General features: G+C 38.7%; 1 protein-coding gene across 1 annotated transcript in view; it reads left to right on the forward strand.

Annotated features, from left to right (window-relative positions):
- Positions 1-11,544, forward strand: part of LOC128612500 (neurexin-3a) — a 99,815-nt gene extending 88,271 nt beyond the window's left edge. Inside the window, exons 9-12 of the mRNA XM_053632771.1 lie at positions 6,956-7,075; positions 8,710-9,091; positions 10,476-10,666; positions 10,987-11,544. Coding sequence (XP_053488746.1) covers positions 6,956-7,075; positions 8,710-9,091; positions 10,476-10,666; positions 10,987-11,291 — 998 coding nt within the window. The 3' untranslated portion in view covers positions 11,292-11,544. The remainder of the gene's footprint in view (positions 1-6,955; positions 7,076-8,709; positions 9,092-10,475; positions 10,667-10,986) is intronic.
- Positions 11,545-13,707: the final 2,163 nt, after the last annotated feature.

Consider the following 13,707-nt stretch of genomic DNA (forward strand, 5'->3'; position numbering starts at 1 on the left):
CATCGTGTCGTGTACGTCAAACGATAATTAAAGTCGAATTAAACGCAGAAATACGAAACGTTACACGACTCGCACGACGCAGTATGTCGTGCCGTTAAAACCTTATGAGTAGAAATAACTTAGAAACTCACTTTGTTTAAGGTTTAGAGAAACAACTGCGTTACAACCGTCACTATGTCAGCGTTACAAAGCCGGTTTTATTGTCGAACTATAATTTACAGCCTGGCTATAAACAAGCCATAGCCATTATGTGACTCATGACACGACTAATTAAAGGTCAGTGTCATGACGTTGCTGTTACATATTTATATTTCCTTAAAAAAAAAATATAAGTAGAAATAAACGTCACTATGTCACCCATGCCACGGGGTTATAAGGCTGGTTTTAATGTCGAGCTATAATTTACCACCAAGCTATAAACGAGCTGTGATTGACATAACATCATGACGTTAAAAGCTTATGAGCAGACATAAGAATCTCACTTTATTTAAGGTTCAGAGAAGCAACTGTTACCACAGTGTAATCGCTCTTATAACCTTCAGTGTAATCAAACCTGTTTTTTTTTTTTTACGTTGCGTCATAAACAAGCTATAAGCATTATACGACTCTGCATTGCACGGCACGGCATGTCACGGCATCAAAACCTTATAAGAAACCCAGGAACAACGGCTTTTATTGCAGTCTAATGACCGATCGAACCCTCTCTGTGTCACAGTGTTATAAAGCAGGTTCTCACGCCTAGCTATGATTTACCACCGAGCCGTTATGCTTACGAAGTTCGAACGTAGGTCCAAAAAAAATAAAAAACAACCGTCCTAACACGACCTTCTGTCAACTTGACTCACATCCACTCGATATCAAACCCGGAGAATACGGAACAAGCCTCTCTAAACGCGCGTGTTGTTTTTCTCGTCGTCGGCCGTCACGACAGGTCTACGTAGGTGTTATGTAGCCCTTACGAACACCGCCAAGGTAAAGAAGTGTTACTCATTAATCTTAATAATGAATGTTGTGTACAGAGTACTTTCTTGTTGTAGTGATAATCGAGTATATTAGGATACTTGCTAAGGAAGACGGCTTTTAAGTAAGTGCATGCAAATGAAATGAGCATATGTACAGTGTGATAAATATCTTTCCGTATGTATATTTTCCTGCATGCTGAAATACTTGTGAAGTATACAGTATCTCATTCTGATATCTGTGTTAAGGCCTAAACAGGGATCGAGGTTTTAAATCCGATTATGAAGTCACCACTTGTCTTTTAGTTCCTCTTGTAATTCGAGGTTTCTTTATTTTATGGCACACGTTTATTTGCCTGTTTATTTATGTATTCGTTTTTAGATTTAGCGTTTTCCCTTAATGTTATGTTAGATGACATGGAACACTTATATACTAATTGATATGTATTATATAGCGCACATTTTCAGCTAGGCTAACTTATATATAAATTCAAACAGATTATGTTTTAGCAGTAAATTAATAGTTCTTCCTTTTTCAATTTTTTTAAACTTTTTTTCTTTCTTTCTTTCTTTTTTTTTTTTTTTTTTAACTTCGGTTCCCCGGCTGCGTAAAAAGCCCATTATCTGTACTGTACATTATGTGTGGATTCATCCACGTGCCCTTTTATAAGTCATTATAACTACCTAAATCTGCAGCTTTTACTCACGAACAGGTTTTGGATACCCTCGCTGAAAATTTAGAAATCGATGAACTGATTTGGGAATGTAAAGAGTTTGACAATCCGTGTATTCATAACTCGTTGTAACTGTGTTTATTACGTCTTTATAAAGCTTTTTATAGCTCTGAAGCTCTTTCATACCGTGCAGCGCCGTTGATTTCTGGGTCGCGATTGGTCAGAAGGTGTTGATTTTGTCTTCTACAGCGGCAGCCCCGACGGTAAAGCTGGTTCGTATTAACGCGCGTGTCCGTTTCTATAGTGACATATAGACGTATTCAAAAACGGATGTGATCACATGGTGAGGTTTTCCGTGACGAGACGTGTATTTAACATTGTATGGAAGGAGTCTCCAGTAACGGTCCGATGTACGTACTGTTCTCATGCAGGGACGTGTACGGGGACTTTAAGTAGCTATAAATGGATAAGAAGTCCGATGCGTCGTTCAGTAATACAGTAAAAATTAGCACCGTTATAATGATTTATGGATCCAGGCTTCATGGGAAGTGTCACTGGTGCGTCTGTGTCTTATCCTAGACTGTGAAGTGACATTACAGTACAGATTTGTCTTAGTTTAGTGTTTAACCGGGATGAATTTATGTAAAGGTTGTAAGAGAGAACACGTGCAACAGGTTGTACTAATCTGTTAAGAAGCCTGGAAGTTCATATCGGTGTAATTGGAGTGCCCGAGCGAGCCACGCGCGACGTCCATAATTCGGGACTCATGAACTGTCGGCATCAATCACACGGCGAGACGAGCGGCGAGGGAAATCCGCAGCCGTCGCCACGCTAGATTAGTCTGGTGTCCTTCAGCTCCATCACCTCGTAATTTCCACCTTTCATATCGACAGAGCCGCGATGAACTCGCTTTTAATTACACTAATCACTCCTGCCCGTCTCCACACCCAGCTGTCTTACACGCTTACACACTCTCACTGCAGGATGGACAACTAATCCCACAAAACTCCGGAGTCTTAAGTCACGTCCGACCTGTTTGTAGACATCTTTATTTATTTACTGGTTGATTTTATGGCATCGTTCATACGAAGAAGAGCTTCGGATTTCTTTATAGGGAGAAAATAATGCTTAAAGGACGTCCATAAAACAGTGCTTTGGTTAAAAAATTAATTTTATAAATATGAGTTTAAAAAAGTTGCATATTAAAGCATTTATTAAAAGAATTATAGCAACAAAAAAAATTTAAAAAAACTTGATGGAAAGCTCATAAAGTAATTAAAGAATAAGAATAAAGTAGCTTAAAATGTTATAAAGAAAGGAAAAATATATAATAGAGGTACAAAGAATAATAATAATTAAAAAAAAAAAACAGAAATCATGAAAATTATAATGCGAAGAAAAGATTTTAAGCTAAAATAAGTCAAATACAATAAAAGCAAATTAAGGAGCGTTGACAAGAACGCTGATAAAATGTAGGAATTTGTACAAAGCAGGTTCGTTAAACGACTTATTTTCATCGAGTTAAAGGTCATAGAGATGAAGTATGAAATACAACCTTAAGCACGTTAAATCAAAAGACGCATTCGTTAAAAATAATATAAGCTGCGTTTAATTAAAAGTCGATAAAACCACTTAAAAGATAATGGCGCGCATTAATTATAAGCTAATTATAAGAAGAAAAAAAAGATTTTCATTTAAAAAGTAAGTTCATAAAAATAAAAAATATCAAGTCTTTCCAAAAATGGGTAAAAAAAAAAAAAATAGAAAAAGAGTTTTAAGAGTTTTAAAAAATTAACGAGCGCATTACTAGAAATAAAACACACGCCCACACAAGCAGACTCGCAAAAGAATTTTTAAAAGAGAAATAAAACCGTATTCCACTGACGAAGAGAGAGAAAACGAATCAAAACTTTAGCAGCTGCTACACCATTAAGGGTCTTAAAAACAGAACTGGACGTTTATGTAAGCTGTCTGGAGCAGGTGAGCTATTTCAGAGATCTAAGTGACAGGTATGATTATGCTTCTAGAACATACATCTGCTTTTTTTTATACCGGGATCTAATTTGTCACCATGGGTTACTTTTCACACCATCAATCATTTCCGATTTAATAAGATCTCACTGTGACCATTGCTGCTGCCGAGTCAGTCATTATACCAGCAGTGTGAACTTGAATCAGAGTTTGATGTGAACAAATGAAACTTCACAAAAAAAAAAAAAGAACATCATGGAACTTTTTAAAAAGCTTTGAATTTTTGTTGAAACAAAGAACTGACTGACTTCAAGTTTTTTTTTTTTTTTTGTTTTTTTTTTCTCGGCCTTCTACTAACTGCTTAGCAATCTCAGTTCGACTTGGTCAGGGTCTCAGCACGCTGATGTTTCCCGTGGGCATCTAACGAGTCTTGTTGGACTCTCTACAGCTAAACGTTGCTACAGTGTTGTACGAACGTTAAGTTTGTTCATGGCGATGCTCACAGAAAACTTAGGAAAAACTCGACACCCCAATGTTCTTCAAATGGTCCCAGTTAGCATTTTTATAACTAACAACTTTAAGTAAAAAAAAAATTTAAAAAAAAATATATATATATATATATATATATATATATATATATATATATATATATATATATATATATATATATATATATTTTTGGCAGAACATTGTATGAACGTTTATAACATTTTAACAGGAAATCTTGACACAATGAATGTTCCTACAACCAATCCGGAACGTTCCACAAAAGAATAAAAGTATTGCCGCAGCGTTATAGATAGAATTCTTGAACTTTTGTACAACGTTCAGTAAAAACATGGCGCCCAGAATGTTTATTTTGATTTTCCTGCAACGTTTTCCCGAACACTTATAAACTTCGAGTTCACATGTTCACAGGAACTTCACAAAAACTTGACATCCTTACGACCGAAAGTTTCCAGAACCGTCGTCGACTCAAATTCTGCCGCGACGTTCTGTAACCTTGAGCTAAAATCGTTGACAGATATTCAGAAAAACTCAACATACTGACCGTTCTTAATTTTCCAGTACTAAACAAATGCTACTTTAACGTTACGGAAATGTTTATAGACACGCAAAACTGGATAACGATAAACTGTTCGACTCATTTGATGGACACATTGCTGGATAGCCCCTGTTATGGGTTTTTTTTATTATTATTATTATTTATTTATTTTTTTAAAATCACTTTCATGCCTTTAAGACACAATTTTTCACCTCACTTCTTTAAAAATGTATTTGTGGCAGTTTTTTTTTTTCTTCAGATGATTCATATTTAATGATTCTTCAACGTCTGCCTGAACCCCTAGCCTGATCTGATACGTCTTGTGATGATGGCGTCGAGAAGAGTTTCAAAAGCTTAAATGAGAGAAGAAGAGTTAGCAAGAGTGGGCGGAGCTTGAGATCAGTCAGTTGCATTGTGCACTATTTAACCAAGTGCTCAAAATCCTAACTCACGCATGTAAAACTTAGAAGGTGCATCCGTTTCTGGCTATAATGCACGGAATTGGTTAGCCTCACTGTCAGCTGTCTTGAGTTTATGGATTGAATTGTCTGGCCGTTTTGTTGCTACGTAGGGATTTATTTATTTTTTCCGTCTTCATACAGTATATCCATCCCTCACACATGCTTTAAGGAAATGCTGGCTAAAAGTAGTCTTATTGTTAGTCTCTTGGGGGTTTAAAGTGGTATAAAGGTCTTGCTCAAAGTCTGAACGTTTCTATGACATGACAAAGGCGATCTGTCTCTCGGTAAATCCCAATCTTGCCGACCTGTACAGCTCTACGACTTGAACTCGCAAGCTTCAATCACAGGAGCTTGTCTCTGATCCACTAAACTAATGCTTTTCTCTTTGATCATGGTTTATATATTCGAGAAATATTGTAGGAATGCTCGGTGAAGTCTATTCTAATGACGCGTCCTGTCTGACTGAACAGGTTCGTAACTAAAAGTAACCTTGCCCGGGGTCACATTTGGGGTGCCCTTGATTCTCAGCAAACTTCGTTTAAAAACTCGGCTAAATAATAGCCTTGTGATGACCTGTGGAGACGAGCAAGACTGGTATCTGTTAAGGAAGACGGTAAATAAAGCTCGGGTTAAGGCTCCCAGTATGGCCACCGTTGGTGAGCAGATCTGAGGGGCAGAATCATATAAAGAGCGATGTACCCTGCCCGGATTAGGGTTAGAGGAACCCATACCGGGGACCAGGCCTTAGGGTGGTGTCTTCAGTCAGGCTCAGTCTGAAATTTTGATGTGGAGCCATCTTGTTCGCGCACCAATTGTTCGATTAAGGGTTGTCATTCATGTAATGGACCCTCTTAAATAGACTAAACCCTTCAGAATTTTACAACAGGAAACGTATATTCACATATTTCCGAGTGAATTCTTGTTCGGATCGCCAGGTTGTTCCGCCAGGTTTGCGAAAGCTTTCATAAACTACCGAGATTACCTACGCTGAGGAAGACGCGTGTAATACTGCCTTCAAATTCGGCCGAAGTAAGGCCGTTTCGTGGGATTTAACGCTATTCCAAACCGGTGCCTGTGTGTGAATCGGTTTCCAATAGGAACCCGCTTGAAGTTTGGATGTCATGGAGTGCGGTTCGATCACCAGGCACTACCCATTTTGAGAAGGCTTCTTAGACCATTTTGTTCGGAGACACAAGGTCGTATTTCCGACGAAATGGCTTGAAAATGGAATCATACCTTCTTGTCGAATCCCAGTGGTGGAAACTTCTAGACATCCCATAGACTCGAGTCAATAACAAGCATCATTAAGCTCACGCATACAGAATAGAATATTTTATCTCGAGTCCGTCGTGTGATTCGGAAGTAAGAATAATTCACGAACGTCCTCATTAGATAGTAGTTTCGACTGATTTTGTCTTGTGCTATAAAGGGAAAATAAAAAGGAGTGGGTGGTATATCAAACCTCTTAATGAGTAAAAGCCATGTAGTTTGTTGAGGTAGATTTCTTTGTTTAGCAATACTGCATACTTTTCAGACGAATGTTTCTTTTCTCTCTTTTTTTTTTTTTTTTTTTTTTGCAATAAGAATACATTCTGAATCAAACTTCTGCTTTCTATTTGAATTCTTCCATCATTTTCTCGTGTTTAAACCTCAAATATCACAGATACGGTAGAGCTAACCATAACCCTTTATCTGTATATCTATCTATCTATCTGGCAGATTTGTGTTGATTAATAATAAATTACCCCGCCCCCCCCAAAAAAAAAAAAAGCGATAGAAAGCAAAGGTTCGATTGGGAGTGATCGATTAAGAATGGCATTAACTTTTCATGACCGTCATTCTCAGGCAAGGGACCAGAGACACTGTATGCTGGACAAAAACTCAATGACAATGAGTGGCATACGGTGCGGGTGATCCGGCGCGGTAAAACCTACAAGCTCACAGTTGACGATGACGTAGCTGAAGGTACTTCCCTTGGTTTTGAATCTGAAAGACAAGCGATTTCCTCAACTACAAAGCAAATAGTATCTCAGGCTGCTTTCTTGTTAAGATTGATAGCAGTAATGGCAGAATTCTCAAAATGGTGCTGGAAGTGGAAAAGTATTAAGAACCCAGTTAAGATTTTAAAATAAATAATAATAATAATAATAATGTGCTGGCTATTGATGGAACAAGCCACGCTCTCAGATCAGGGTGTTTCTCTTCAAGGTTAGAAAGAACTCCTGTGCATGGTGGGTTCTTTGCAAGGGTAAAAAAAAATTCCTAAACTACCTCAAGGGTTTATACGATACGTTGTGTCCTGTGTTCCAATACTGTTTTTTTTTTTGTTGTTGTTTTTTGACGCATCTCGATCGACTTCCTTTCGCGACTCGGAAGTCATTGACGGAATAAAACGTAAAGCATGCTCGCTGCATTTTTTAAAAAAATAAAAGATTTATGGAGACTACAAAGTAGCTCTGTAAAGCCCTATTCGCACTGGATTAGGTGTACATAGCAAGGTGGGATCATGTAATTATCATCAGAGTATCTCCAGGGTTGTAGTCCCTCCCAAAAACATTCCATCATTATCCCGTGGGATGAAAAAGAGAGACTTTCTTCAGGATGAAAACACTCCTCGAAGCAGTAATCTCATTCCTAATCTCATCTTGCACCAAAACCAAAATGGAAATCAAGTTTAAAAAGAAGAACAATAAAAATATCGACGGTGTTTTAAAAGGAACCATCTGTAGTAGGGTTCTACATTAGTACATAGTAAAGAACATTTTTAAAAATATATTTTTCTTTTCTCCATGTCTTCACTGGCAGTCCTCTTAAAAGGGGTGGGACTTTGTACTTCTTAAAAAAAAAAAAGAAAGAAAGAAAGAACCCTGACTGCACTTTAACTTGGACAAGGACAGATGTCTTCATTTATTAATTCATTCATTCATTCATCTGCAGTAAGTGTTTTTTTTTCCCTATTAAGGGTGGGGGTGGACAGACAGGGAATGGGCATGTCCCGGGAACACTGGGCGTAAGCTGGGAACACACCCTGTATGTGATGCCAGTCCATTGCAGAGCAGCATATTTTCAGTCAAATGCTAAGAACTCTACGAAAGCTAATGCTAGCAAGTAAATCGCTTTAATTCTAGTTCACGATCATAAGGAATTACATGTACAAATGCTGATAGCTCAGCGGTACAGCGACAGTCATGTGACTATGAGCATCGTCTGGGCATCGTATCGGTCCTATGTCCGTGTATATCCTTGCACTGTTACAAATATACCTAATAGTGCATCATCCACTATATTATTGTAAAGGCATTCTGGGTAAGTTCTGCTCATAAAGTTTAGTCATGTTGCCTTTATCACTTTGGCTTTCAGGAAAATGCACTTGCGCTACTATTAGGATGAGTATTGCGACGATGATGGGGAATTTCCCAACGCCAGGTCAACGGGGGCGATTTAGAAAACAGTATTGGAACACAGCCATAGAGTGTGCAACCTTAAAAAAAATAAATAAATAAAAAATACTTGAGCTGCAGTTTGAAGTCGGTGGAAGGAAGAGTATAGCTGCCTTTTTTTCTTTCTTCCCCTCTTGTCCCAACCTGCTTGGGTTGCAGGTCAGATGGTGGGCGACCATACTCGCCTGGAGTTCCACAACATCGAGACAGGTGTGATGACCGAGCGCCGTTTTGTCTCGCACATCCCGTCCAGCTTCATCGGCCACTTGCAGAGCCTCAGGTTCAACGGCCTGCTCTACATCGACTTGTGCAAGAACGGCGACATCGACTACTGCGAGCTGAACGCACGCTTCGGCATGCGCTCCATCATCGCCGACCCGGTGACCTTCAAAGCCAAGAGTAGCTACCTGAGCCTGGCCACGCTGCAGGCCTACACCTCCATGCACCTGTTCTTCCAGTTCAAGACCACCGCAGCGGACGGCATCATCCTGTTCAACAGCGGCGACGGGAGCGACTTCATCGCCGTGGAGCTGGTGAAAGGGTAAGACGCAACCTGAAGGTCGGATGGACTGAAATGACATGCGAGAGATTTGCATGAGGGTTTATGACCAAAGCCAGGATAACATTACACACCTTTCACTTGGTTTCACTTAAAAATGAAAGAACTACACTTTCAGAAAAAAACGGGTTTGTTAGTGGAAAATGGTGGTGTCGTGGTGGTGGAATGGTGGAACCATTATTTGCATGGATAGCAGGTTGAGTTTTTTTTAAATTTTTTATTTTTTATAAAGAGGTTCTACTTAGAACCTTTCCACAAAGAGAGATAATATTAAACCGAATTATGCTTTCGTGTGCTACATTTTAATCTGTACAAAATACAAACAAAAAAGGGTTCGTCACTGCATACCTGGGATGGTTAATGGTTGTAGCGTTCAGTGTATTTGGAACCTTATCTGAAAGGGAAAACCGAAATTGTAGAGGATGTACAAGGTATCTTGAAGGCCTACCCAAAGGGACAGACCGAAGAACCGTTAAGGGTACTACATGTAATCTGTCCTTAAGAAATCTGAGGAACTGCACTCTTAAAAAAGCAAGCTTTGTCAATGGGAAGCATAGTTACTGCTTTTAGCGTTCTAAAGAGGTGCTAACCGGAACCCTTTCAGAAATGGTCTATTATATAGGGGGCATAAAGTGTACTTTTTAAAGGTTCAAAAAGGACAGTAACACCGTGTAGTACCATATACTGATCGATAACTTAAATCTGGGCGATGACTCAAACCACAGATTTTACTACCTTCTTCGAAAAGAGTTCATCAATGGGAACATTTGGATGGTTAATAGAACCCCCTATTGTAGAGTTCTACTTTAAACCTTTTTGGACGGTCTTCCAAAGAGATACAACTGCAGTCTTTGGGAGGAAAAAAAAAAAGAATTTCTCAATGGGTACTTTGGACAGTTAATGCTTCTAGCTTTCTAAAGAGGTTTCATTTGGAACCTTTCCTGAAAGGGACACCCTCTATTATAGGGTTCTGTCTAAATCTCTATACAGTACTTTGCCAATGGGAACCACGGTTCTGGCGTTCTAAAGTAGTTCAATTTGTTCCTGGAGTTAACCCCAACCAATCAGATGAAGAGAGAGAAATAAATTCAGGTTCTCCTGATCTTAAAAATGTGCAGACCCTCATGGTCCTGATATAGGCCGGCTATTGTTCTCTTGTATATCCAGCTACAATTAAAATTAAGAACATTTATTACTATTATTATTATTATTATTATTATTTTAACATAACTCAAGAACTATGCATAGTAGAACAAGTACGCAGTCCTATTCTTTTCCTAGTTATTTAAAACTTAAGCCGTTGATAGTGAAGACAGACGGTTGTTCTTTGTTTTTTTCTTTCCCCACCCCCCCCACCCCCCCTCAGGTACATCCATTACGTGTTTGATCTCGGCAACGGCCCGAACCTCATTAAAGGCAACAGTGATCGAGCTCTGCATGACAACCAGTGGCACAACGTGGTCATCACCAGAGACAACAGCAATCTGCATACCCTCAAAGTCGACGCCAAGGTCGTCAGTCAAGTGGTTAACGGTGCCAAGAACCTGGACCTAAAAGGTACGTGAGCAGAACCCGGTATCGTAACGCGAAACTTTACTCATTTAATACAGAAGGCTAAAATAATAGATGATATTTATTCATTTATACTTCATGTATAACATGTTTCAAACATCTCTTATTTTAATATCGTATTACATTTGACAGCAGAACAAAAAAACAAAACGAAACGAAAAAGTGACCCGCTTCTTCGGTCTGCGATTTCTTTGCCTGGTTTTATTTATTTATTTATTTATTTTTTTCTGGCTGGACATCTTTGGGCAAGACGAAGCAACGTCGTGAGTGTGTAGCAACGAATCTATTGACTTTTCTCCCCTCAGGTGATCTTTTCATTGCTGGTTTGGGGCCCAACATGTACAACAGCCTGCCCAAACTGGTAGCCTCGAGAGAGGGCTTTAAAGGTTGTCTGGCGTCGGTGGACCTGAACGGCCGTCTGCCGGACCTGATAAACGACGCTCTGTTCCGCAGCGGGCAGATTGAGCGTGGATGCGAAGGTACACCCTCTTACAGCTCGAGCTCAGGCAGCCCATTCTTCCTCATGAATGCTAACAGTAGCTCCATTAGCATTTCACTGAGCCATCAGTCCATCCTCCTGACCCTGCTCATCACCTCTCTCAGCTGTTAGACCCAGTGGCTCGCATAAATCCTGCCCTTATATATTCCACTTTGGTCTTACAGTCAGCCGAGCCCTGGTTTTTTCACCCTAACGAAATAATCCTTACTAATATATGATTGTATTATGACAAGGTCTGTGTATGTAGTGTTTTTTGTTTCGAAATGAAAGAAAAAAAAAAATATATATATATATAAACGATATGTTTCCGGCTTTTTAAAACAGTAAAAGCTCTCGTGTTTTTTTTTTTTCCTTCGCTTGTGTTTCAGCGATTAAAATTCATAGAAGATCTTGAACGACGCAGATGTGTAACCGCTAGCATTGGTGCTACTCCCTGATGTAAAAATAGCTAAATGGTGTTCAAGGTTCTGCAATTTAAAAATATTTTAATAACCCAAATTTCATTTCATGTGTATATATATATATATATATATATATATATATACATACATACATACACACACTATACTGTGCAAAAGTCTTAGGCACATGTAAAGAAATACCGTACAGCAAAGATACCTTTAATTAAAACGTTCACCTCACGCCTCCAGGGTCGGGGGTTCGATTCCCACCGTGGCCCTGTGTGTGCGGAGTTTGCGTGTTCTCCCCGTGCTGCGGGGGTTTCCTCCGGGTACTCCGGTTTCCTCCCCCAGTCCAAAGACATGCACGGTAGGCTGATTGGCGTGTTTAAAGTGTCCGTAGTGTATGAATGGGTGTGTGAATGTGTATGTGATTGTGCCCTGTGATGGATTGGCACCCTGTCCAGGGTGTACCCCGCCTTGTGCCCCATGCTCCCTGGGATAGACTCCAGGTTCCCCCGTGACCCTGAAAAGAATAAAGCGGTATAGAAGATGGATGGATGGAATGTTTCTGCATTAAGAAAATATAAAGCACAGTAATGAACATTTAATAAACGAAACAAAGTCAGTGTTTAGTTTGATGACCCTTTGCTTTAAAAAACAAAAACAAAATTTGTAGTCTCAGGTACACTTTCCTGTTTCATAAGGAAATGAGCTGTAAGTTTGTTTATTTATTTATTTATTTATTTTATTGGGCGTTTTGGAGAACCAGTCACGGTTCTTCTGGGGACTTTTCCTTTTGCACTTGTTTCTAATTTTTGCAGCAAAACATAGCAGCCATCATTGTTTTGTTTTGTTTTTTTTTTATCTGAAAAGTGTTCTCTTACATAATACGCTGCTTTCTTTAAAGATTATATATCAACTCTAACATTTTAATTTGGTAGAAGTCATCATAAAAAATTTTTTTAGGGTGCCTAAAACTTTTGCACAGTTTCAGCGTAGTTTTACCTCATTTTCATTCCGAAACGAAAAACCGCCGAACGCAGACCTTACGAGAACGTCCAACGCTTTAGAGTATTTTGGGGCACGATGGAGCTGATATGTACATCCGTTGCTTTTCATTTTAAAACAGAATCTTACACAAAATAAGTCATCAGTTTCCATTTCAAAATCCATGAAGGTGTTTACATGTATAAGGTGCTGTGAAAATATTACTCACTTTCTATGAAGCCTGTATTTATAAATCATCATAACTGTCAGTTCATAATGAGTGTGTGTGTGTGTGAGCATTTCATAAACTCGTATAATGTCTCTCATCGCTAATGATGTGCTTGAGAAATGAAAATCATGTTGCTATGAGGACAGTTTTAATGATTTATGAATATGGGCATCGTGTAAAGTGTTCATCTCGATTGCTTTGAATAAAACAAACAAAAAAACAAAACAATATGTATTACTGAATAGTGTTTGCAAAAAACATTTACAATAATTGTCTCATTTTAAATCCCTGAAGATGTTTACATGTATAGGGTGATGTGACGTAATATTTTTTTTTTTAGTTCTAGTTTAGTCAAAGTTGTACGTTTTTTGTTGTGTTGTGTTTTTTTTATTTATTTTTTTTTTATTGTATCTGTGACACAAAATAGTGCTAGGATATCGAACATATTAGGCTGATTTTTTTTTTGATTTATAAAAAAAATTCTTATATTAATTCTGCACAGTGTGTGATAATTTCTTTCCTGGCTTTTCAAATAACGTTAAATAGTAAATACACCGCACAACTCAGTCCAAAGTCTAAAGACTAATCCACTAATATATCACGGGTTTATAGCCGATACTGGCTAGTTTATGGTTAGTAGATCGTCCATACACGCTCTGTAGACTCTATAGACTATTAATTAAATAAAATAAAATTAAATAAAATACCAGCATGACACAGAGTGGTTTATTTCTTATATCATAACCAGTGTCCAAATTGGCACAGGTCTGAGCGGTGTCGTCATTTGTAGCTCAACTGCAAAGAGAGAGAAAAACCGTCAGGGGTGCACAAACTTTTGCACTCGGCACTTTCGCACGCGGCAGATTGAGCCGGCGGTTTATTAAGAGCACAGATGTCTACTGTACGCACT

The sequence above is a fragment of the Ictalurus furcatus genome, chromosome 9, assembly GCF_023375685.1.
Source record: "Ictalurus furcatus strain D&B chromosome 9, Billie_1.0, whole genome shotgun sequence".
NCBI classification, from domain to species: domain Eukaryota; kingdom Metazoa; phylum Chordata; class Actinopteri; order Siluriformes; family Ictaluridae; genus Ictalurus; species Ictalurus furcatus.